This window comes from Pyrus communis, chromosome 6 (genome assembly GCF_963583255.1).
Source record: "Pyrus communis chromosome 6, drPyrComm1.1, whole genome shotgun sequence".
Taxonomy (NCBI): Eukaryota; Viridiplantae; Streptophyta; class Magnoliopsida; order Rosales; family Rosaceae; genus Pyrus; species Pyrus communis.
The window spans coordinates 22811873-22837347 of record NC_084808.1 but is presented as its reverse complement, the minus strand read 5'-3'; the positions used below and the strand labels follow the sequence as shown (position 1 = coordinate 22837347).

Here is a 25475-nt window from a genome sequence, read left to right as displayed (position 1 = left end):
TAGGAGCATGGGGTTGGAATTCAGGTACTGGTCCATCTGAGATTGAAAAGCCTAAACAATAACAAGAGCCGCGAGGACAATGACATGTGCATAAAAGTTAAAAAGTAATATTGTGACGGATTACGTATCGAATTTTTTGCGCTGAAAGTACGTTGTTGAACACACAACGATATTAACACATTATGAATAACATCTTCACAATTAGTCAATAAACGGGCTATTGCTTGAGTAATAAAATTGTAATGATAGTTTAGGTGGAGCTAAAGAGAGGAACCACATTGTAAGAGGAATGGGCAATGGATATCCACAGATACTCCACCCCGGTCACCACATTGCAACAAGGTAAAGAAATCGACTTTGAACTCAAAGACTTTCTCGATAAAATGAAGACTGGATGTCATGTCGTTACAGACCAAAGGATCATAAACATTGTATCCACGAACTATACTATTACTTGTATACAATGAAAAACAGATGCCAAATATTGCATTACTCAAACCTAATTATAAACTTCAAGGGATAACTCAAATCCATCATAAAACAAACATAAAATTTTCGTTATATATCATCATAAGGAACGACAATATGTTATGCCATGAGCTTCGTCGTGACCAGTTCTTCAGCCCGACTAACCAACCAACCAAACCTGTACACCAAATTTGAGCTCAAACTGAAAAAGGCAGGGGAGAAATAAGATGGACCAATGTGAACGGTGGACCTCATGTTGCAGAAGAACACTTGCTAATAATAGAACCCCCTTAACCAGGAAACCAAATTATATATGTCCTTCCTACTTTGGGGCAGATCATAGCACTGGCTTTCTTTGCAAAAAAAGGAGAAATGATAACCACCAACCTTTTTTCTCGTCCTACGCATGTTTAATCCTGTTTATTATTTGTGTTTGATTTATTTGATTCGATAGCCAGAAATAAAGAGTGGTGTGTAGGAGTAAAATAAAGTTGAAAGAAAGGGGTCTACTTTGGCTGGATGCTCTATTATTTGGATTTTACATGGACTATTTTGATAGAGGTACCTGTGGAACGAGAATATGCTATATCCGCCTCTGATGGTGCTTTAAAACTCTCCCTTAAGCTGCAGACTGGTTCTGCAAAGAAAAATTCAGATAAGCATGTGGTTGAACTTCGGCCTTTTTGGCTACCCTAGAGGTCTCAAAACCGAATTAAAACAAATTTTGCTCAAATTTTGGTATTTGATAGTAAACTGTAAATAAAAGCATAATTTACCTTAGACTTTATAATAGTTTGGCTGTCCTTAAAGTACTGATTTGGATGGTTAATTCCAGCGTCACATGATGAACCATGAATAGCTTCGAACGTCAAGGTACATGCCAGCTGATGCATACGTGACCAAGTATTCCACATTAACATCGTGTTAGAACAAAAACAACTTGGAATAATTTTTATGCATCTAGTAACATTTTCACCTGATAATGTTTGTTTTTAACTTTGTCCATTACATCTCCAACCGCTCGGCCAGTAACTCCCATTTTACCAAGAGCTGCTCTCAAGTTCTCTTCACTGTCACAGATAAATAATGAGACATTGGATAAAGAAGTATTGAGCAAATATTTTAAAAAATAAGTTAGATTTGCCATGAGCAGGGCGAGGAGATTCAATTAAGTATGACGAATAAAAGGATATGGTTGATCAGCCAATGTATGTATCACTACTTTAGCCGAAAGCCATTGAATTACTAGAATAAGGCACTGATATAGTTGGGTATTTTGCTGCGTCAGTTCTATCCAATATAATGCAGCCAGTAACGTCAGAAAGGCCAAGTTAAATATCATCCAGATGAATAAGGAAATTTTTTATTATCAAAATTACCTGAAATATCGATATGGGCATCCATGATGATCTCCTACACCAGGAGTAGATGAGATGATTTTTTGACAGGAATAAGGCGTGTAATCCTGCAATGTCAAAAATTGAACATATTTGATCATGATCAGAATGCACAGCATCATATATTTTAAGTATTTCTTCACGCGTACTTCCTGTTTTCTAATGGTATTTTTAACAAAAAGGCTGTACATATAAGAACAAAAGCCAACATCAAAACGCTTCTGCAAGCAATAATTATGTAGTGGTTTCGATTTTTTTGAATATTTTTCATGAGCCCAGTTTTGATGAATCTGATTCTAGACATAACGTCGCTCAAAATTCTTGCTATTTGAGTAAAAGAATATAGCATCTTAAAACTCTTAAATCTTAAGTGTGATGTCTTACCGTTCTTTTCCCTTCTCTTCCATAATTGTGGCGTATGCCATATGAATATTCTTTGTCAAACCTTTCAACACCAACCTATACAAAGATCAAGTACAAAGCATGGAATCAAATAGCAAGTGAGTCACAAGGAACAAGAAAACATCTTAATAATATAATGCACTACGACTTTGGAACTTTACAATTTTGCAACTTATCCTTTCATCATACATGGATAATAACTGTTGGAAAATATTTCTGTGCCCCGCGTGATGATTAAGAATGAGTAGATTAAATACTTCAGAAACAACATACTCACTTTTTGTGAGAACTCAGCTTTCCAAAACGCAAGGGCATCATCCAGCTTCAACCCAACACCCTGCAGAGGTTAATAACAAATTTTAGCCAATAGGGAAAGAAGATCCCAGAAAGACATATTCAAGATTCTTTTGATAACTTTTACAGTTTGTCATAGCAAGGTTGTGCGTATAAACGTCAGCTGACAATTTTCATGCACCAAAATGCACCACAAAAACCTATAAACTACTGCATTCTCCAAAATCATCATTCGCTATTCTGCAACTTTTTCACCACAACAAGGCTGTATGACTTCCAATAATTTTGAAAACTCTAGTCGCTAACTTGCATACAGACATATAAAAGCACCAACATATACCACCAACAAAACCCAATAAGTGGTATATGTTGGTGACTGGTATCTAACATCTATGTAACCACGCATGACATGTACGAATGAAAATGAGAAACATAGGAACAGATATTTGTTAATGATGTGGCAAATTTAAATTGCAACAAACAGGACAAGGTGTCTTGATGCCCAACGTACCAAATACACAATGAATAGCACGTATGATCATGGAATAACATGTTACCACAAAAAGACAGGACAGAAACCAGAGAGTGATGCGGGTTAGGATACAACCTTGAGAAAGAGACCTAGTTGCATTCTCCCTCCATGCTTTAAATGATGATCCTCTCTCAACTGCAAGCAAGTAGCATGAGTAAAACAAGAGCAAAGGCGATTTGAAAATCTTCATAAGAAATAAGAAGCTGAGAAGAAAAATTTAGCCAATAAAGTCTGACTATACCTTTTCAAATAGGTGGTGCATGCACAGAGGAAATGAGCTCTTAGCTGCATCATCAATGTCTTTTAACGAAATCTGACCAAACTCTTTTGGCTACAGAGGCAGTCAACATAGAATAATTAACCACAAATTAAATGATCGATACATATGGGTAATAGATGAGCTAAAACACGTAAAGAACTACCTCAGAATAGTCGGGGCCCAGGTAACTTGAGGATAGGGCTTCAACAATCTAAACAGAAATGAAAGGAAAAGAAATGTCAAGAAGCTAACTTGGAAATTAATGCCTACTTCAAAATACATGGTCCAGGATCCGATACTCACAGGAGTCAACCGATCCTTCTCTTGTTCTGCTATAGTTGTTGTCCATTTTCTGCATGCAGAAAGTGCAACTTCAGATATTTTAAAATCCAAAACCTCATGCATTAGATTGTCTTGACAGAAGATAAGAAATAGTAAGTAACATCAGATATAACCAATGAGCCTTGAATTACAAATAGCCAACAATAACCTGTTTGTCAAAATAAGTGCCTTTGATAGAAGACTGCGGAACTGTGTGGCAACAAGGGAAACCACCTGTTGTTTGGGAGAGAGAGGCGCAAATAAACATAAATAAATCAATGATAATCGTCACTTTATAGGTATATCGTATATGCAAGAACTAATAGAAAGCATTAACTAAACCTGATTTCTAGCTATATATGCATGCCCCTTACTGATGAATACTCTACGACTGGCTACCAGTTCTGGGACTTCTTCAAACGGTACCTTAATGGAGGGGTAGGATAATAAGAAATTAAATAAAGAATAATAAATGATAGAAATATAACACATGACATAAACTGTAGGATTAGTTCGAATTTTAAAATTCATTCAATAATTTATTTTTCTTAACAATTTACTTCACTAATGAAGCAACACATGCAATAAATCAAAACCAACTGAAAATATATTTCTGGCCGAGGACCACATTGGACCAACAGGAACCTCATTCCCATACTCCAATAACGAAATAAACTATGATCAAATAATAAATTAAAGCATGTACGGTTGAAAAAGGAAGAATGAATCAATGATAAACACACCTTGAAGAAGATATCATTAGCTGCAAAAATGCAAGTAGAGGAGAAAAATTAGAATATGGATAACAGCGAAGGAAAATGCAGATAATCAATTTTTTTTAAACACGTTCTGGAGCAACAATGAACATGCCAAATGCAAGACCAAGACCTAACAACATGCCATAGACACTCCACTATTGCACACACCCAGATATTAGAACATTTAAACAGTGCATGTGAGTATAATTAAGAAAATTCACAACTATAAAAATAATGCACAACTTATTGACTCCAGCATTGCGAAGTGTTATAAAATATGCGCCCCTACCAGTTGGTTGAGATTGAGCACCGAGCGAACGCGAAACCTGGACCAATTTATCTAATACACTCTGCAAGGGAAGATAAACTTACATGATGATTGCAGCATATACCAAGAATTTTAAGGGGTTTACAAAGGATGAAACTGATAAATAAATGCTGAAATGGTCTTGGTTTCAAATGCATATTTTCTATATTGAGCACATCATATCGTAAAGGCTTTAGAAAGTATGAGGCAGAGAATTACCTCGAGTTCTGAACCACCAACTGCCTTGTATGGAAGATCAAATTCTTCCATGAGCGCCCTCTGAATACCAAAAGCAGAATATTGGTCAGAAACAGACTAACGGAATGTGCCAAGCTAAGTGTAGATTACCTGAGGTTCAGGTTGTTCGTTCATAAATCGGTAACGAAATAGGGCAGTCTCCATGGAAAGAAACCATTTTCTCAGGTCCTCCCTAAAATGCAGAATAAAAATTAACAACATAAAATAAGATATAATAAGGAAATCTTTTAAGAGAATAAAATGTTACAAGTTCTTACGTTCTGCAATAAACTAGCCGAAGAACAAAGTGCGATATTATGTCCTTGTTGACGACCTCATATGCCTGAGGATGCCTCATATTTGTTTTCCATAGTTCTATTGCCTGTAAAATGCCAAAATGTTAATTTTCTAAAAGGGTGCAATAAGGGAAATGAAAAGAATTTCAACCTGGAACTACGGTTTTACCAATTTCTGCATTTCGTCATGTTTCTTTCCGCGTGATAATCCATCAGATATCCCTTTAAGCACTGCATACAGCAGTAATTTCCATCAACACAACTCTCGAGATATATGCTGGGCAAATGCTAAACCCATATTCCCTTCAAGATCTGAATCCTCTCCGGTAAAATGCATCAAGAATCAAATTTCATAGTTTTTGTTTGATTCCAAAATCCAGAAGAGAAAGGATATTTTCAGCATTTTCTACCTTAATAAGAAATTTACAAGCTAATCTGAAAAGTACAAGACTGTGCGCCAATCTCATTCAGCCCCATCCTGAATATGGGGTTCTTTGATTTCACGCCCTAAACGGTGAAAGGTGCAGATTTTTTGGTGTAATCTATTAACTTAGCTCCAGAAATGTGTTTCGCTTTTGCAAAATTTTCTCAGGAACCAAACAAAAACCAAAAATTAAAAGATATCCCCGAAGTTTAGAGACAAAAATTGAGCAGCGAAACGGAAATTACAAAGTTTCTTGATAGGAAAATTACCTCGGAGGCGATCGAGGGCGAAGAGCTCGAACTCTTCTAGACGAACTTCAAGGGCGGGAGCAGAGCGGTAGAGCGGGAGGGTCGGGACGACTTCCTTGACGAAAGATTTCCTCTGAGATCGAACGGCTTGCATTTTTGCTCCTCTCTCTCTCTCTCTCTCTCTCTCTCTCTCTCTCTCCGGTGGAAGTGAGAAATTATCTCCAGTGGGCCACGACTCCAGTGTGAGTTCTTTATTTTATACTTGCGCGCCAAAGAAGCCGAGCAAAGAAAAATGGCGGGAAACAGTTCCTTACATTGGCATTCCGTGTGGCTTTTGGGCTTTCTCTTTAATAGTAGACTCAAAAAGTCGGACCGAAGCTGGATTATTAGGGCCCGTTTATTGTGCCGGTTGGGATAAGTTGTGACTAATTAAAATAAATTGAAGTTTTGTTGAGTTAAAATGTGAGATTGACAGAATAAGTCATGAAATTCCACAATAGGATGGGTTATATAACATATCCATACATATGAGTTACAAGTCCAACCTAACAAACCCCTGCCAATCTAATTTTGTCCCTAAGACTCAGACCTGGTTTGGTACTGAGGTGATTCTGAAAAAAGCTACTATCAAAAAAAGCTGGGAGCTGTTTTTGTGTTTGGTAAACACTCAGCTTCAGCTTTTTTTCACAGTTTTGGATGAAAAAAAGCCAAAAACAAGAAGCTGCAAAACCTAGCTTTGAAAAACCGGCTTTTTTTCACATCTGTTTTACATAAAAGTTTACCAAACACTCTAATACTGCTTTTTTTTTTTCAAAAGCACTTTTACAAAAAAGTTTACCAAACACTCTGCTGCTTTATTTCACAGCTGCTTATTCTCACAGAACAGCAGAAGCAGCTTTTTTTTAAAGCACAGCAATACCAAACCAGCCCTCAATCTCATCCAGCCACTAAACAGACGCTTAAAGAGTTTCGTAGGACTTAACAACATGTTTACTTGTTTGGAATGTATCGAAATGAGTATTTGAATGCATTTAATTTCTTATTTGTGTTAACTAAGACATACGGAACTAAAAATTATGTCGCTCACTTTACAATCCGTAATTTAATATAAAAAAACCCAGGAAATAGAATAAATAATGGAACATTTGATTTATTGTATAATCCTCTGAACTGTAAATAAAATTCTTAGATGTCACTAGGTGTATACACCGCTGCTCTCACAATTAATCATCACATCCAATTCATGAATTTTATCAGACACATACACAACAGCAACATCTAAAAGTTTCTCCATTATTGCCAAAACAATAAACTTCAAACCTAAAACCTCTTCTGTGACAACGGCCATCGTTCATATACACAAATACTAATGTAACCATAAGATTATCTTGAATAACCATATTACGACGTAACTGCGCTACAAAATTTCTCAGCACCCCGCCCCGTCCCACTCCGCTACAATGACTTTGATCGACTACAAGGCATCAGCTATACTTGAGGTTTTGGCTTCCAAAACTAAACAGTCTAAAAGCTCGAGGCTTTCACCCGAGCGATGGTACAAATGATGATTTATTATATAAATTTACTCTAATGACTTTACCGGGATCTATACAAGGATCCTCATAATGGTTGACTGGTTGATCGTTTCTGTTGCACCATTCCAGTTGTAGCACTTCGCGTCCTCTGGAGCGCCGGACTATTGAAGGTTGGAAACCCGAACCCAAACCAACCAGAACTGGAAGCCGCTTTGTTTGTGCCTTCTTGGGCACGAATCCCATTGGAAGCCTCACCACGATTTGAGGACTCAACCACTTCCAAGATTCCACTATTCTCCTGAAACGACTGGAGATGGATAAGACTACGGATTCCTCAACCAAAAAGGAGGCAAAGTCAAGTGCGCAAACATTTGTATAATTGTAGAGTTGCTTAAGAATAAAGGTGTTAAAGCCTCCTACCAATTCAATATATTATCTTAATAAGATAGCATGTCAAACCGCTATACACTTTGAATATCAATCTTACCCTTGAGGGTGACGTTGGGGGTAGCTCAAGTGCTGGCCTCGGGGACTTCAGTGGTGTCACCAAAGACGAGGGGGAGTCTGGTGGTAGTTCAAGAACTGACCTGGAAAAGCTGGAGGGTGACGCCTGAACATCGTGGAAATCAGAGTCAATAAAATGTCAAATGAATAAATATCAATTGAAGCTCATTCTGATAAAATAAAGTTACAAAACCATAAAAGTGATCAACTCTGTGAAAAAAGATAAAGAAAATTAATGTTACATAAAGCAGTACAATCAATCATTAGCCAAAGAAAAAGTAACGTACTACAGAATCAGACATAAATATCAATCTACCAGTTATGCAGGAAATAATCAGTACATGCCTGAATGCGTTCTGCGTTTCTGCCCTTTTCCATGTTCAGGGCATAGTCACACAACTTCCAGACTCCATCAGCAGTCTCACCCTAATTAGAAGTCAAAGGCCAGACCATCAGAACAAAAGAGTATTCAAGGGGAGAGAATAACAACTCATATATCAAAAGAGTTAAGTACTATATACCTGCTTCCCTTCGATTCTATTAATTTTTGTTTCCTGAGACCAAAGAAAAATAAGGGATATGATTTTCCAATCCATGAATGTACCTTGCAAGAGATGAAAGAAAATAAAATAACAATAAATCACCAGAGTCAGCACTGCGTGATGAACTTTTTTAAAATCTCTGCTAATGGTATCCGTCCTTCCTTGTAGTGTGATAACCTATAAATGGCTTCGAAGATTTCTTGTTAACGAACTAGAAACATAGAAATACATACTAACTAAACTACTCAATAATATCTAACATACCCACCTCCTGTTGCGTCCTAGCAGTATTTTCAATACTTTCATCCAAACTACATTCCACACGATCAAGTTGTGAAGATAATTTCCTCCGAGTGCTCTGAAAATCAGACAAAATATCTACAAAGTTAGAGATTTTTATTTTTCGTGTCTAATTAAAAGCATATAAAAGAAAAACCAATCCAAAAGCACGACAAACATAACAGGTTCATAAAATTTCCTTGCAAAATATGCGTACTTTCACGAAACCATCAGAAATGGATGAGTTCATCTAATCACACAAGTTCATCCAAATCACAAAAGCTTCAACTACAACCAATGCCTTTTGGGAATAAATCAAGTATCTCATAACATGGATGGATATTGACTTAATAATTTGCTCACTAGACCCAACCAAATTTTGGTAACCTCTAAATTCCAACCTTGACCTTCAACAAAATTTATAAAATAATAAAAACTGAAAAACCCCAACAGCCACCCACCATGCCCAAACCCAATGAGAACGTCGACTCTCTCAACTCCCACCATCATCAGCCCCTGCTCTCATCTCTTGCTTTCTTGTTCTTCCCTTTCCCTCTTATATCTTGATTTCGCTCTCTACAACTCCCTCAACTCCCACCATCATCAGCCCCTGCTCTCATCTCTTGCCTTCTTGTTCTTCCCTTTCCCTCTTATATCTTGATTTCACTCTCAAATCTAATTGGAATGGAGGGCCTGCAACCTTGCAGATAGGAAAATGTTGCACATGATTGGCAATCGCAGAGAGTTTGCAGTTATGGAGGGGGCGGCTTTAAGGAATTGAAGAAACTTATGAAACGACATAAATGGGTCTAGTGAGCAAATGGTTGGTTCCATATAAAATTTTACCAACAACATTTGGAAGAGAGAGAGAGAAAAAGTAATACTTGACCGTTGACTCACAACAGAATATTCATGGCTTTGTCATATGGTAAACTTAATTGAATGGCATCAGTGAAGACAGAAAAAGATAAGCTCCTCTCATTCTTGAGAGAGCACTTAACATACCATGAAACAACATAACGACCTACATATTACGTAGTACACCATCTATATTCCACCATAGGCACAAGGCAAAAGATTTCACTTGGTAAGGAAAAAAGGAACATCAGAAATCAACAAATATCACCCCCAGTGAGAGAGAGAGAGAGAGAGAGAGAGAGACTTGCCGAAATTGATGTAAACAGACTCTCAAGCTGTTTAGCAACAGAATTGGAAGCATCGGACAAGCTACGTCTTGTTGCAAACATCATATCAGGAAGCTTCCACCCCTGAAAACATATACGAAATGCACACATATAATAAACAACTTTGACAAAAGAGAACAAACAGAACAGAAGAAAACAAATTGAACCACTAGTTTTTTTTTTTCAAAACATAATTTGTAAACCAAACAGGTTGAGATTTTGGGACGACACCTATCATAATTACAAACTTTCAAAAAAAATTACATTAACTTTAAGCAATAATCACCCTACAAACTCAGAGTCCTTGAAAGCATATTGAAAATTCAGTTCTAAATTGTTAAATGATTCATATACTTTAGACTTTGCACGCTATGACAAGAGCACTTGAAGTTTATCAAGTTTAGATACAAATCAGCAAAAAAAAAAGAGCAAGCTGAGTGTTTGTTTTAGTAACCATTTTAATTGATGCATGCTACTTGATGAAACAGAAGTATAGCATCCCAAATAGGCATATTTGGATGGACTGCACCAATGCACATAAGGAAGTTAATAAGATGGTTATTCAACTACAGAATGCATGTAGTTGCATTCTTATTTACAGTAGATCATGTCAAAATGTCAAGGAGAAACATAAAGGGTTGAATCTAGTGCCTTCACTGGTAGAACTTATTATTTAGCAATTGTAGAAGATACCAAAACTGAAGGGAACCAAAGTATCTAGTGGCAATTTAATGTCCTTGCTAATGTAAAAGAATTTACATTCAATTACCAATATTACATTTCGAAGTACAAATTTTATCTCTTTATAACTTGTTTAACCACAGAAAAGTCAGATAAATAGTCATTTTGCATATCAAGAATGTTATTAACGTTTACAATGTAAGTATAGGTAGAATTTGGAACAAGAAGTTTGATTAGTTGGCCCAAGGGGAAGCTTTAACCTATTTATTTTCTCATGTAAAATAAAACCTCATACCTTCCACCACAAGTAGCCATATCCCGCCGCTACTACAACAATAATTATACCATATTTGCTAGTACCTGAAGTAACCAAAACCAGGTCACAGAATATCACAAATGGATAGTTATAGAGCTATGCATACAACACATAACAAGGAATTTAATCATAACATATATTCATGCTCATATATATGTGTCATAAGATGTTTCCGAACTTGATGACAAAGATAAGATACAAAAACAGCTTAAGTTTGTTTATTAAGGTTTTGTTGGCCCGTGTGCTACTAATCCAGACAATAAATAACCATGTTCAAAACTCCAGTGAAGGTAATCAGAACCTGTTCGACCCATAGTTATAATTGTAACTGGTTGCCGAGGACTTGATGCTATTATCTCCAGCTCCTTCCGCAGGTTGTTCATCTGTAAAATTTAATTATTTAATCACAGTATACCATCCTCTAGAATATGAAGCTCCAATAATGAAGGCACACAGATGCTGACCGAGAAAAGAAAAGAGTGATAATTGATAGAAGAGTGTGGTGAGGCAAAACTATTCTAATACCCAACTACTTTAAAAGCAATTATAAGTAATAAAAACTCTAGAAGAAAATATGAAACCTGAGCCATCAGATGGTCGTTGTGTGGTTTCTTAGCCGCCGGAGTACTATCACTTCGTATAATTTGTTTCCATGCAATCTGTGGTAAAAGACAATAATTAATAAAATCTTATAGTCGTAATGATAAACGGGAAAATTTATACAATTTAAACAAAACTGAAGAACATTAAACTGAAAATATTTTTTTCAAAATATAGTTTAAAGATTACAGCCATGCCCAACAAAATATGCATATTGTATCCCGATCTTATAGTCGTAATGATACACAGATTTCTCTATTGCTCGAAAGCCCTCAAGAACATTGAACCTCTACCCTCCTTTCCTGTTTAATATAAATACCCAGTCCTAGGATGCAACATCACCAACTGGCAGCCAGATCAGTATGTAATACTTTGGATGCCACATAAATAGACTTTAAAACATCAAATTTGAAGGGCAATTTTTAACATATATAGAATACAAAACAGAGTAGCATGAGAAACTACCTTGAAAGCACCAGAGACAACATCAGATACACGTCCTTCTTTTGCAAGAACTGAACCAAGAATGCCTAAAAAGCACACGATAAACCAATTGATTAGAAATACATGCTCTTTAACTAAGACAACATAAAATAATAATTTTATGTCGAACCCTGCAATTGCAGTAAGTTGGTTCATGAATCATAAGAAACTACCAATAAGAAGACAAACCCAGATTGATTAGAACCCTTTACATGAGGTCAGAAGCTACTACTCGAATGGGACTGGACAGGTGACAAGCGGGTATGAAAATTGAGAAAGAAAGCACGTAACTAACACAAGAGGAACCATTTTCCACCAATTTGATAAGACCCAAATGCCTATACTTTCACGTTTCGCAATATACCGTAGGATTCTCCCAAAAATATCACTAACCCATATGACAAAACACGGTCTTGGATAGTTTAAGCACGACTTAAGCTCCTCAACAAACACCAAACACTGCACATTTTTAGTCAAATGCAAAAAACAACAGAACCCATATGGCTCGGATACTCAAATACCAATACAGCTCCACTTTCACACTCTCAGACGCCTTTCTCAATTGCAATGTCGTATTAAGTCAACAATGCATTCAAAAGAACCCATATTTCCTCCTCCCAGCTATCCATTCAGTGTTCCCAAATGATAGAATCTACGGCTAATCCGAATCCCTAACTTTAATCCGCCAGTACTATGCCCGAATAAAAAATTAAAAATAACAAACCAGTTCGGGACAATATCGCAACGGGGATTTCAGAGGATACGGAAATAGATTGCTATGGCGTCCGAGTTATTACGAAATTGAATGAATGAAAGGGAAAGGAGGGATTTGTACGGACCTGCGCCCACGAGGATGGTGAGCTTGCCGAGAGGGAGAGCAGCCATCGACTCTGATTATATTTTGGTATCGTCTCGCGGAGACTAAATTGCAGAGCGACAAGGCATCGAAGCTCCTCCTCCTTTCGATATCACAGAACTGGTAAATTGTTTGACAAGAAATCGGAATTTTTCTCTCTTTCCGACTTCCGGGTGTTTCTCTCTCCTCCGCTACTGAGAAAGAACTGAGAATCGACCAGTTGGGTAGAGCAAGGGCGACAACCCTACTTCCGCCTGTGCAAGCAAAAAGGCCTTGGACTCGGCTAATAGCACCAAAATTACCGCAAAAGCCCTTTCTAAATGTTATCGGTATTCTAAAAATCTCATTCTACACTCCTCACAAGTGTATTTTTGTTTCCAAATATAGAAAAATTGAAGTATAGAATGAGATTTTTAAAGTATCAATAACAATTTCTTTTATAAACGGGTTATTGTCTGTCTATTTTTCTTTTGGCGAATTGCCAAAGTATGATTTATGTAACTTTCACTTAGCCAATTTAGGATAGGTGTATTCAGTTGAGAACTTGAGGAATTTTATTTCTTTTGATGAATTTAGAGGTATTAAATAAGGATTTTTAAGTGATTCTCTGAAATTCAACGTGTATTCAATCAGGATTTTACTAAACTATATTAAACCCTCTAGGTTTATTCAATTAGGAATTTATTTTAAAGAATTTTAAAAAGTTGATGAATTAGAGAGAATTGGAGAGATCTCATAGTGCAATTTAAGCATTCACAAATTTCACCTCTCCTCCTGAGATTTCGAGGGAATTGAATAAAAAAATTTATGGAATCTTTACAAATCCATTAAACTCTCTTAAATTCCATGGATTTATAAAACCATTAAAATCTCTCAAATTTTCAATTGAATATACCCCTTAAACTTTGTGTTTTCAACTTAATCAAATCAGTCTTTGTCTTGATTCGGGAATAATTCTTTTTAATACATACATTGTTATCTACAATAAAGAAGTAACGAAGTGAACTAAATCTCACAATTAACTAGCTATAATTATTTTGCTCAAATTCATTCCAAAAACTTTACTTGCAAGCATTTTTTGTAGCATTTGAAAAAAAACATGTTTCTTACGCATAAAAAATAATTTTTAGATAAAGTACCAAGATTTTTAATGAAAACTAATGAAAATTGCTTGAAAACTTTGAGTTTTAACGATAAGAACAAAATCAGGGTAAAATGAATAGTACCAAGATTAACTTTTTAATGTAAAAATGTGGTTTTTCGTTAAAGTGAACAGTACCGAGAGCTTTTGATTAAAATTCCCATATTTTTAAGCATTTAAAATGCTTTTTTTAAGTGTTTTAATGTATTTATAAAAAATTACCTTAAATATGGGTGCTATTTTTTATAAGCAATTTCAAATAAACCCTTAATTTAGCTAATTTAACTCATGTGCTTTTAATTCAGTTTAGTCCTTAGGCTTTTTCCCGTTAACCATTTTGGTCCATTTTGTTAAAATAGAGACTTAAGTATTATTAAAACAGTCCCTATGTTTTTTCTTTTCACCCATTAGTCCTTTGAAAAATCCTATGTTATAATTTTGGCCAGTTTGGTCCTTTATATTTAACATAGCACCCTACATATTGCTTATATAGTGTCACGTAGTCCTAGAATTTCGAGGAGTCTCAATAGAGAATGAATTAAAGAATTACCAAAATATTGAAAGTTTCTTAACATCTTAACCATTATATTTTGGACTATTAAACAAGGAAATTCAGCCAAACATTCCATATTTTATGGCAAAACACTAAATCATGGCGCTAAATCGAACACCGAATCTCAAATCTATAATGTTTGGGCGTTGCTGCCATTAACACATTTTCTATTCTTCTTCAACCTTTTCATGCCTTATGCGGAATCGGATCTCCTCCATATCCAAATAAATTGAGCTTAAGGATCAAAGGATCCGGGCCGTTGAAATTTGATCCAACGACTACAATTATTATAACTTTTAGAGGGCCTTTTGTTTGTAGCCGTTGGATCAAATTTCAACGGCCTAAATCCTTTGTTCAGGAGGCTTAGTTTATTTGGGTCCAGAAGGGGATCCCGTTCCGCCTTATGCATCAAATGGGTAAATTTCTTTTTAAATAACTAACATGAAATAAATTAGACTTTTTAGCCAAAAGGGTCCTTAAAATTGTTATAACTCCTCACTTTGGTCCGTGATGATGAAAATTTATAGAAATGATCCCTGAGTTTGTACACGTAAATTATTTTGGTTAGTTCGTGAAAATCTATCAATATCCCTGTTAAGGTGGAATGTGGACGACCACGTGACCACATTTTTAAGGATAGTTTGTGAAATCAACTTCTTCACTTAACGCAGATATTAACAAATTTTTCACATAATTACCGAAATGATTTATAGCAGACAAACTCTGAGACTACTTCTTTCAATTTTCATTATCAGAGACCATAGTGAAAAATTATATCAATCTTATAAATCATTTTAACTAAAAAGCAAACAAATCGAGTGGAATCCTTGTAACCCCCCCCCCCCCCCCCCAATTTTTCTTTATTTTAAGAAAGGCGTAAACATGACACTTAGTACTACGGTCTAGTGGTATTTATCTTCAATTGCGAATGAGAGTACTTAAGTTTGATTATCACCAAAAGAGAATTTGAATCACATTATTGCTAGTTCATTGTGAGGCTAAACCTACTCTCTCCCCCTTGCTGTAGATAATATTATTTGTTCAATAAAAACAAGGTGTAAACTGTTGGAATTTATATATTATAATATTAACAATTATAATATTTAATTCAAAATATTGAATGAAAAATGCATAACCGTTTGAAAGGGATCAAGCCAATCCTTGGTAAACGGTATCATCTAATAGATGAATGTTTACATCTGTTAATCAACCAGTATCTTAGGTTTTATACAAACTCACGTTAGTATAGTCGTGAGATTATTATGAGAAGAGTTTTTATCTAAGGTCTTTTATTCTTGGCTAGTCAAATTCTGCTAAGGTCTTTTATTATTAGTTAGTCAAATTTCGAGTTGTGTCTTAAGAATATGGAATCTATGAAGTTAGCCAGAGTCCGATGATTGAGGTGCTTTGACTTCATATTATAGATTGTTGAATTCTAGGAGACAGACGCCTACCGAACTACAAGCACAAGAGTAGGGGCGAAATTCTATCTTTAGGATATTGCATTTATGCAAGCCTCAATCTCCAAATTTGTCAATTTTTCTAACTTTCTCTTTTGTTGTTTATATTAATCTCATACATAATTGATGTTGTGAATTTCTTTGTGATTATTATTATTGTAATTTTTACGTTATTTTTCATATTTTCTAATATTGCTCTAACATTCTAAAGACAAAAGTTTATATCTCTATGCAATTAGAAAATATGAGTAAAGCCTAGGGCTTTAGAGATTCGCAATGAAAATATTGTAAAGATAGATCAGGGATAGATGATGCGTTGAAAGTTGTATATATAGTACACAAAACAACACAAGAATTTTGAGATTTATTGATGATGATGATGATTAAGATAGAAGGTTATTTGTCTTATATATATTTATTAGAAATTATAATCTAACTACTTTTAAATTAATGTTAGTTTGAATTTAATTTCTCTTGGCATTCTGGGCATGTCGCGATCAAGCAATGTTTTAAAGTATGAGGCCTGGTAAAATTATGCATGCCGTCACTGTTGTTGCTATTGTTGTTAATTATATAAATTCTATGATGTATAGAAATCTCATACTTGGCTGTTACTTTATGTACATGTCTCTGTTAACTGCTTTACATTGAAATTAAAAGATGGAGATTCTAGTTTCCATAAAGATACAGTGATAACAATTTTTATTATATGGGTACCGGAATTATTATCAGATCCGTTTAAAATTCATGTTCAGTGTTTGTCTCCTTTATATGAAGAAGGGTGTCGATTAAGGCTAAGTGAAATGGTATGATTGTGAGGATGTGAAGACAAAAGGGGTTCCACATCGATGAAAAGAGAAACATAACAATACCTTATAAGAAATTGAGTTGTTCTTCATATTGTCAATTGGTTATATGTTGGAATCCCAACTTTCTTCAATAGTCATACAAAAATTTGCATTATTTGCAAATCTAAAAGGGCCATAATGTAGTTCATGGATTGATGCAATGTTTATTTCTTCGGACAAAGGAGATCAATATTTGATTGGGCACAAGGATGATTAATAGGTTTTTGTTGAGCCTTATATTCATAAAGATGTCAGCGAAAGCTCTTGATGCAGAGTGAATACCCAAATAAAATGGGGTTGTCTTAAATTTGTATTGAAACAGTTGGAAAACTCCAGTACAAGATATGAACCCAACTTCCATGGTATCATGTGTTTGTACCATACTTGACCAATCTCAAAACTACTAAGCACCGGTCAACAGCATACCGTCAAGGACCCACAAGACTTTTCCTCCAACTAGGAAGCCAATCACAACACGACACATGTCGGTATCAGAGGCCAATCATAGTGCGACATGTGTCGATATCAGAGGCCAATCACAACACGATACGTGTCAATGTCAGAACAAAGCTAGAAACTCTCTTCTATAAAAGGGGATCATTCTCCCACAATAATCTCTAATGTCATTTGTACTAAACTATTCACTAGAACTCACTAAAAGAGAGCTTGAACCTATGTATTTGTGTAAACCCTTCACAATTAATGAGAACTCCTCTATTCCGTGGACGTAGCCAATCTGGGTGAACCACGTACATCTTGTGTTGTTTGCTTTCATGTCTCTATTCATTTACATACTTATCTACACTAATGACCAGAGCAACCTAGCGAAGGTCACAAACTTGACACTTTCTGTTGTACTAAAGTCCTTGCCGATTTTGTGCATCAACATCATGGAATATAAGATGAGTGCAGACTACTCATATGTAAGTGTCTATTCATGGAAAGAATGGAATATGTATGAAGAAAATTGAACAATTACTCAGGCATATGTGTGCATATGCAAAATTGGGTCTAGCCTTCAGTCATGATAAGAACCCAGAAAGTGGATGAAGTTGGCTTTGAGAAGCAACAAAAATAAACTGATAAACTGAACTCATTTTAGATGAGTTATCTATCAAAGTCGAAAGATGCTTATTTAATTATAGGGTCAAGGTCCAAGACTTTTATTGTACCACGTGGCAGTTAAGTCGCAGAAAGATGCAACTATTTAACAAATGGATGGTTTTGTAATGTGGTGGAATTGAAAATTGAAATCTGCATTTGAGATTCAAAGGAAAAGCATGCCATTTGAAGTGCTGCTTTTGACAGTGAAGGGGTATGACCTTTCCAACTAGTCATTGACATAATCAAATGTGTTCATGGGCTGGTATGTAAACTTCTACATACCGACTGGATGTATTATCATATAGTGATAATAATGTTGCAAAATCATTTATATGCTTTCTTCGAAGTGATATATTTATCAATTACAAGAGGCCCAATATGACATTGAGTGTCATTTAAAGTGATACTAATATAAAGAAATAATCATGGAAGTGTGGGGGTCTTTTAGAAAGGACAAGGCCATACTGAAAATGTGAAAGACATTTCGCAGATTTGAATTCGACATAATGATGCTTATTAAGTAAGCATATGAATGGACATGGCCATTGGGTCATGCATGTTAGTCATAGCAAGGAAAGAATAAAAGCCAAAAAGTGATTTTCTCATAATTTCTAGTGAGGCATGAAGGCCTAAGAAGATAGATAAAGCCTATCTTAGTTGTTCCTTACTTCTTAAAGTGGAAAATGTGATCGATTTAATGATAGCATTAAAAGAAACTACAATTATGAAAGAATTGTGGGGGTTGGTTAAAAGTAGTTTGCTAATTGAACGACATTTAAGATGTCATCTCTTGTAATGAGTAATTGTTTAAGGTATGGCAAGGTTAGAGATCTTCTTACAAATACCTTAAATGTGGGGGAGTTTACCCAAGTGTTTATTGTTAGCAAATTACTTAGTAATTAAGTCCTAATATAATTTTGAGGACTTGACATTTCAAACAATGTCAAACAACTACTCTCGTATGAAATATAATTTCATAAGATGGATTGTGCACACCATTAATGATAGTCAACCTAGTGATGAATCCAATTATTAAATGTTAGACTAAAGAGTAAGTTGATCATTGAGGGAAATAAGGCTAAAGCCAACATAACTAATGAATCAGCCGAGCGGAAACCTAGTTTAGTTGATTGGAGATCCCTTGGTCTAAGTTCAATAGACAAACTGGTTGGGCATGATTCAAAGAAGTTAACACACTATATACCTTATTCCTGTGATGGAAGAAGTGTGTTGCCTGCAAAAGTTTAGGATGTATATTTATAGTTAATGACAATGATATCTTATAAATAAGAGGAATATTGCAGAGTGTTCTTAATCAGTGGTCACCTATGTGAAAGTAGAAGTGGGTCGCTTCTATGAGTATGAGATGGCTAAATTCTTTTAAGCTCTCATGAATCCGGGATTTGTTCAGGACCAAAATGAACACAACCGTATGAACTGTAATATATTAGGATTAGTGATGTGTGTTACTTATTATCTCGGTTTACTGCTGCGGTAAACAGTACAAGATTTCATATCAACTGCGTCACCAAGTAAATCCGATAAGTATTCACTAGGGTAGGTTCAAGTCCAAAAGACACATCTCCCGATGCATCTCTTGTCTGTCTATACTCTCAAATTCTTTCTAATTTTTCATTCATGTGGGGGATTGTTGGAATATTAATAATTATAATATTTAATTCAAAATATTGAATGAAAAATGCATAACCGTTTGAAAGGGATCAAGGCAATCCTTGGTAAACGGTATCATCTAATAGATGAATGTTTGCATCTCTTAATCAACCAGTATCTTAGGTTTTATATAAACTCACGTTAGTATAGTCGTGAGATTATTATGAGAAGAGTTTTTCTCTAAGGTCTTTTATTCTTGGCTAGTCAAATTCTGCTAAGGTCTTTTATTCTTGGTTAGTCAAATTACGAGTCATGTCTTGAGAGTATGAAATATATAAAGTTCGTCAGAGTCCAGTGATTGAAGTGTTTTGACTTCGGATTATAGATTGTTGAATCCTAGGAGACGGACGCCTACCGAACTACAAGCACAAGAGTAGGGGCGAAATTCTGTCTTTAGAACATTGCATTTATGCAAGCCTCAATCTCCAAGTTTGTCAGTTTTTCTAACTTTCTCTTTTGTTGTTTATATTAATCTCATATATAATTGATGTTGTGAATTTCTTTATGATTATTATTATTGTAATTCTTGTGTTATTTTCATATTTTCTAATATTGCTCCAACATAAACGTTTTTCTTCAGTAAGTGGCCCTTTACCACAGTGGTGGAAATGAGTTGAGCTCTTACATGGCGGCATGGATTCGAACTCTGTCAATAACTAATATGATGAAATCTATCGTTTGACAAAAAAAAAAAAAAACACTTTCTTCTTCAAATAAAATATACATATCGAATCCTTAACAAAGTTTTTCCTAACTCTTAGATGCCATAGTATATATACAATCTAATGTATCATAAGGATCAAATCCAATCCAAAGGGATCATTCTTCAAGTTTTTAAGAGTTTAAAGTTCTAATTTGGGACGTTATCATATTTTAGTGGTAACGGACCACTCTTCGTTGAGTGCGAGAAAATCTGACACGCTTGACATTCAACATCTTATTTTCTGGTTTGAAGAATAGCCACCGGGGGTGGTCCCCTAGCAACTTTCCTGTCAATTTTCTCACCAAACTGCCTACATAACATGCATCGCATCCTACTGACATTCATATTTTTCTAAAATTGTTCTCTCCGGTCAATTATATTAAACGAACGTTTGATCATACGAAGAAAAAGATCGATATTCAATGGAATGCACGTCAAAAACAAATGAGAATAGGAAGAAACTAAAGCTTATCTTTTTCACTTGTTCAAATTAATTAATAGAGAAAAATTCATTATGAGTGCCTAAATGAATGGACCACGATTTCGAACATATCACATTAATATAATTCAAAACTTGCACGAATACAAGAATTGACAAGTTGATCAGTACTCGTATATGTGTAATAAGAAGCTTGTAACTCACGGGTGGGTAGTTAGCATTTTCTCCTACCTTCCATGTTTCGTTTTGAGAGGTAATTTTCAACATCGCTCTTGTTATAAATAATTAAATTAAACTAGGGTGCTTGCACCAGAGAGTCTCCCTCAAGCCCAAAAAATGGAGAGATTTTTCAGTTTGACTGGCACATAATATAAGGTGGTACATCACGTGCTATTATACAAATTGTGGGATATGTGTGTTAAAAAGTTAATAATTTAAAAAGTAAAATTTCTCATCACTCATATAAAAACACATGGTGTATCACCCATGTTCGCGTGACAATAAAAAAATTCTCCAAAAAAAGTGCATGCATTACGTACTTCCAATAATCTCATAGTGTGGAATAGATAGAAAGTTATTAATCAAATATAAATAATTAAACAATCCAAGTTCTAAGAATCTGAATTCCTGGTACGTACATGTTTTTTTTTTTTTTTTAATTTCAAATTAAACTACACAATAATATATTTACAAACTGCAGCTTGCATGTAAAATAGAGAAGTGCTTAGCTCTTAAGGTTGAGGAGAGTTCATCTTCAAAACATTTATCGACTTTTTTTTATAGAATTTCGTGTTTATGATCGTATTTGTTTATATTATAAATCACAATGTAAAAATTATCTATGCAAAAAATCAATTAAAACTAAGATCGTTTAGTCAACTAATTGTAGCAAAAAATAAACGGTTCACAATACTTTTATCAAATCCATCCGCATGTTTTTATACAGTTCGATGACTAAACGATCTTAGTTTTAGTTGATTTTTTTTTTTTTTGTAGAGATGATCTTTATAATGTGATTTATAATATAGACAGTTCTAACCATAAGCACAAAATTTTGTGACCAAGCCATGAAGTATTTTAAAGTGAAGCTCCTCCTCAATTGTAGTCAAGTGTAAGATATTAATTATGTCTCTCTGCACCGTGCGTATTGACATATAATTAATTAAAATGGAGTGTAGATTTTCATCTGGCTCAAAATATGCTCAAAGTTATCAGTAGACTTCTCGATGGGATGAGAATGCATGCCTTCATAAGTTGTCACAACGACTCCTTCATCTTTTGTTAACCTTTGAACTTGCTTTTTCACATTGCACCCCTGATGTGTGCACCTGTAGTAGCTTCTGCAAAAATATAAACAAATATACAAGTTAATTCATTATTCTTGATTGTTTAACATGTGGAAATTAATGGATTTATTTTCTATGCATGTTTGAATATGTATATTGTAATGTTTTCTGAGCACTAGTTCTATAAGAGCAGTTGAAGAATCAGTATTCTGTCAACGATTTTCCTCTTCTTAATTGAAAAGAACTAATTAATTTCTGTATACATTTGAGGATTAACTAGACCAAGTTCCCTTTTTTTTATCCCCTGATATATCTGAATTTAATTATTTTAAAATACAACATTAAAAGTTTCTCGATGACCTTATTTATATGTATATGCAACACCCCATCTTTCTCCAATGTGAGATTCATTCTCAACATTGTGATACAAATTCTCGGAACAACACATATCAAGAAAGCTGACTGCACTGGCACTCCTTGTTATATAACTACTAATAACACTGTTTTCATACTATATACACATTCAAACATGCAGTTATAGATCACTTTAATTAATTTGTTCACTTAATTAATTAATTAATACAATCTATAAGGATTAAACAGTAGTGAAGTGAACTTTTCAATCAAGTCGATGGAGAGAATTTGCAAGGCTAAAGAAGCCAAAGGACACCATATGATACATATCCCAAATGAAGAAATTGTTAAGATACTAGGAGAGCAAGGAAACCCTTAAACAAGAAGCGCAAATACATGCATTCTCATGGGCACCCTAATGCAACCTTGGCAAAAATGTTTCTTACAGCACATATTGTTTCTTTCTTACACTGTTGCTCACCTCAACCAACTCCCATATGTGTATTCACATCAATTTTTATGGTTATATTCTTCAAGTTTATTTGCATGCCTATTCATCTTATATATGCGGTCTATGACTGCTAACCAACCATTGTCGGTAGCCGAACTCGCAAAGAGCTGATCAGAGGAAACAGAAGGCTAGGAGCTATAAAGTGTATGAAATGATCATGATCCAAATATATATATATATATATATATATATATATATATATATATTTATACATACACACACACACACACACACACACATACACACCATACATAACAGAGCTAATTAAGAAGCTAGCTACATGTATGTATGTACGTACCTTGGAAATTTGTTGTTCTTCACTGCTTTTTGACCATACTTCCTCCATCTATATCCATCATCAAGTATATCAACTTGGCTCCTTGTTTGAAAAGCATATCTGGGCTTTCTTATTTTTTTCTGATCTCCTTTTTTCATCCCTAATCTCACAGTTGCCTCACCACTTTCAGATCCTCCAAAGCTTTTTTCCTGAGAACTAGAATTGTTCTTGATCATATTGTTTGAAGCCTCCATCTCTGACATCAGTCCTAAGAACCCATTCGATGATTTACTATTTTGGAATTGGTGAAGATCATTACTATTGTAAACGTGATGAGCTGGGTTCCCCATGTTCAATGACAGGGGAAAAGGAGCAGGCGCCGTGGATGAAGAAAAGAATGTTGGGTAATTTTCCATCAGAGAGAGAAAGAAATAGAGGGGGCGGTTGGGTTTGTTTAGTGACGATAATTGATTTATTTATAGATTGTATGGCCTGTGGTTTTCTACTTTTCTGATTGGAAACTTAGAATTATTTAAGGGTGAAGGCGGCTCGGTGGCTGCGAGCGTCCATAAGCTTCTTTTGTCGTATGTTTGATGTCGTAAACGGCACGTAAGTGGTGAGATTAATAAAGAAATTGTCACTTCCACAAGGATAATCCATCATCAACCCTGATTACTACGATTTTATGGGACTTCATGAATCTTAAGGGTGAAAATTGATGTAAAGCCTGTCACTTGATTGTTAGGGAAATTCTATGGCCGCATGAATCTTAGAGGTGTATGGTTTTTCGAATATTATATCATAATCTCAAAGTTTATGGTAAGGTTATACAAATCATATTATTTATTACACCACTGCCATTGATTTTTACATCATTAACGAGTAGTTCCAATAAAAGTAAGTTATCATAAGTGGACATCTTGGAATTACGCATTAGCATCAGTCACTTTGGGCTCCTAACTTTCATATTTAGTGGTGTTACAATATGACATTAAGTTGTTAACTTTCAACATCTTAATTACAAGAAATATAAGGTCACATGCATCATAATAAAAGGTTACAATCCAATGTGACGTGAATTTTGAAGCGCACACATTAGCAATGATCGCGGATTGAACGGACACACGAGAAATGGATGACACACAAGGAACCCATGCCGCTTAAAATTCAATAATAATATTTTAAACGTCCCCTAAACCCTAAATTACATTGTGCTTAAATGGAGAAAATAACCTAGAACTTTAACAAGAAATAAAAATACATAAGAAAAATACTTAATTTCCTTGTCTGATAAGCAATTATGGAAAATAACATAATAACTTAATTTATTACAAATTAAGAATAATTCCTTGGTTTTTACCCTACATCACAAAGTTACAGAATAATAATAGTCGCTTAGTATTACGTTATAAGGTTTTACTCTAAATTGATTAATCTTGTTTCAGATGGTTGGTTTTGACATCACAAAGTTACAAAATAATAATAGTCGTTCAGTATTACGTTGTAGGATTTTACTCTAAATTGATTAATCTTGTTTCAGATGGTTGGTTTTGACCAAACTCACTTAGGTTTCGTACGGGTATACATTTCTTTGAAATATGAATATATGTATGTACTCTGTATTTTAACAAACAATATTTCTTTTGTTTCATAAATTAACTAATCTTGTTCACGTGTATTATATAGACCATATAAATATATAAGTGCACGTTATGGCAAGCTACAGCATATTAATTTAGGCTCCCACCACACGAGTTCAGGCCCGTGCAATTGGAGTTGTGACTCGTCGCCAGTGTCTGGTAGTGGAGGTTCATTTTCTCGAGTCAGAACACGTGTTTTAAGATCATTCTGTAATCTCTTGACTGTCGGGATAATTAAACTCATTATTAAGAACTAATCCTAAAACTCCATTTCCAGGAAGCATGCATTGCATCCTCAAACTGCAGAGGAAAAACCATGTGATTAATTAGACCATTTCGAGGAAATGGGTGGTTATGCTACAAATATTATCTCATCATGATATTCAAATTCACATCATGGTTATCCTAAAAGTACAGGGGCGGTCAAACCAAAACAACTATGCTAGTTATTTCAACAACTTTTGCAAGATTGGGGTAACTTATGTCAATTTTTCTTTTTAACAGTCTGAATTACTTTTTTTTTTTGTTGAACAATAGTTTGAATTACTTAGCAGTATGAAAAATA

The 25475-nt window shown here is 34.9% G+C and overlaps 3 protein-coding genes across 5 annotated transcripts; all 3 read right to left on the bottom strand.

Annotated features, from left to right (window-relative positions):
- Positions 1-377: 377 nt before the first annotated feature.
- On the bottom strand, positions 378-6155 carry LOC137737940 (probable DNA primase large subunit). Its single transcript, XM_068477528.1, has 20 exons — positions 5965-6155; positions 5441-5502; positions 5254-5357; positions 5087-5168; positions 4958-5017; positions 4721-4781; positions 4417-4436; positions 4016-4099; positions 3843-3907; positions 3656-3704; positions 3516-3563; positions 3335-3424; positions 3169-3228; positions 2545-2604; positions 2250-2324; positions 1848-1933; positions 1445-1538; positions 1245-1352; positions 1034-1105; positions 378-670 (listed from the first exon to the last, which is right to left on the bottom strand). Exons 1-19 carry the CDS (start codon positions 6095-6097, stop codon positions 1088-1090), a joined length of 1359 nt encoding a protein of 452 aa, XP_068333629.1. The 5' UTR covers positions 6098-6155; the 3' UTR covers positions 378-670; positions 1034-1087.
- A 1062-nt stretch (positions 6156-7217) lies between these two features.
- Positions 7218-13188, bottom strand: LOC137737334 (uncharacterized). Of its 3 annotated transcripts, XM_068476782.1 has the most exons (13): positions 12907-13188; positions 12050-12114; positions 11566-11643; positions 11286-11367; positions 10964-11028; positions 9970-10071; positions 8793-8882; positions 8627-8701; positions 8504-8536; positions 8328-8408; positions 7966-8088; positions 7544-7785; positions 7218-7417 (listed from the first exon to the last, which is right to left on the bottom strand). In XM_068476782.1, the coding sequence occupies exons 1-12, from the start codon at positions 12950-12952 to the stop codon at positions 7564-7566; spliced, it is 1062 nt and encodes a 353-aa protein (XP_068332883.1). In that variant the 5' UTR covers positions 12953-13188; the 3' UTR covers positions 7218-7417; positions 7544-7563. The 3 variants fall into 3 exon arrangements, with proteins under 3 accessions (XP_068332883.1, XP_068332882.1, XP_068332884.1); XM_068476781.1 differs by having other exon boundaries at positions 7218-7785; XM_068476783.1 differs by having other exon boundaries at positions 7218-7776.
- Positions 13189-21413: 8225 nt separating this feature from the next.
- Positions 21414-23730, bottom strand: LOC137737762 (probable WRKY transcription factor 75). Its single transcript, XM_068477316.1, has 2 exons — positions 23292-23730; positions 21414-22182 (listed from the first exon to the last, which is right to left on the bottom strand). The coding sequence occupies exons 1-2, from the start codon at positions 23684-23686 to the stop codon at positions 22005-22007; spliced, it is 573 nt and encodes a 190-aa protein (XP_068333417.1). The 5' UTR covers positions 23687-23730; the 3' UTR covers positions 21414-22004.
- Positions 23731-25475: the final 1745 nt, after the last annotated feature.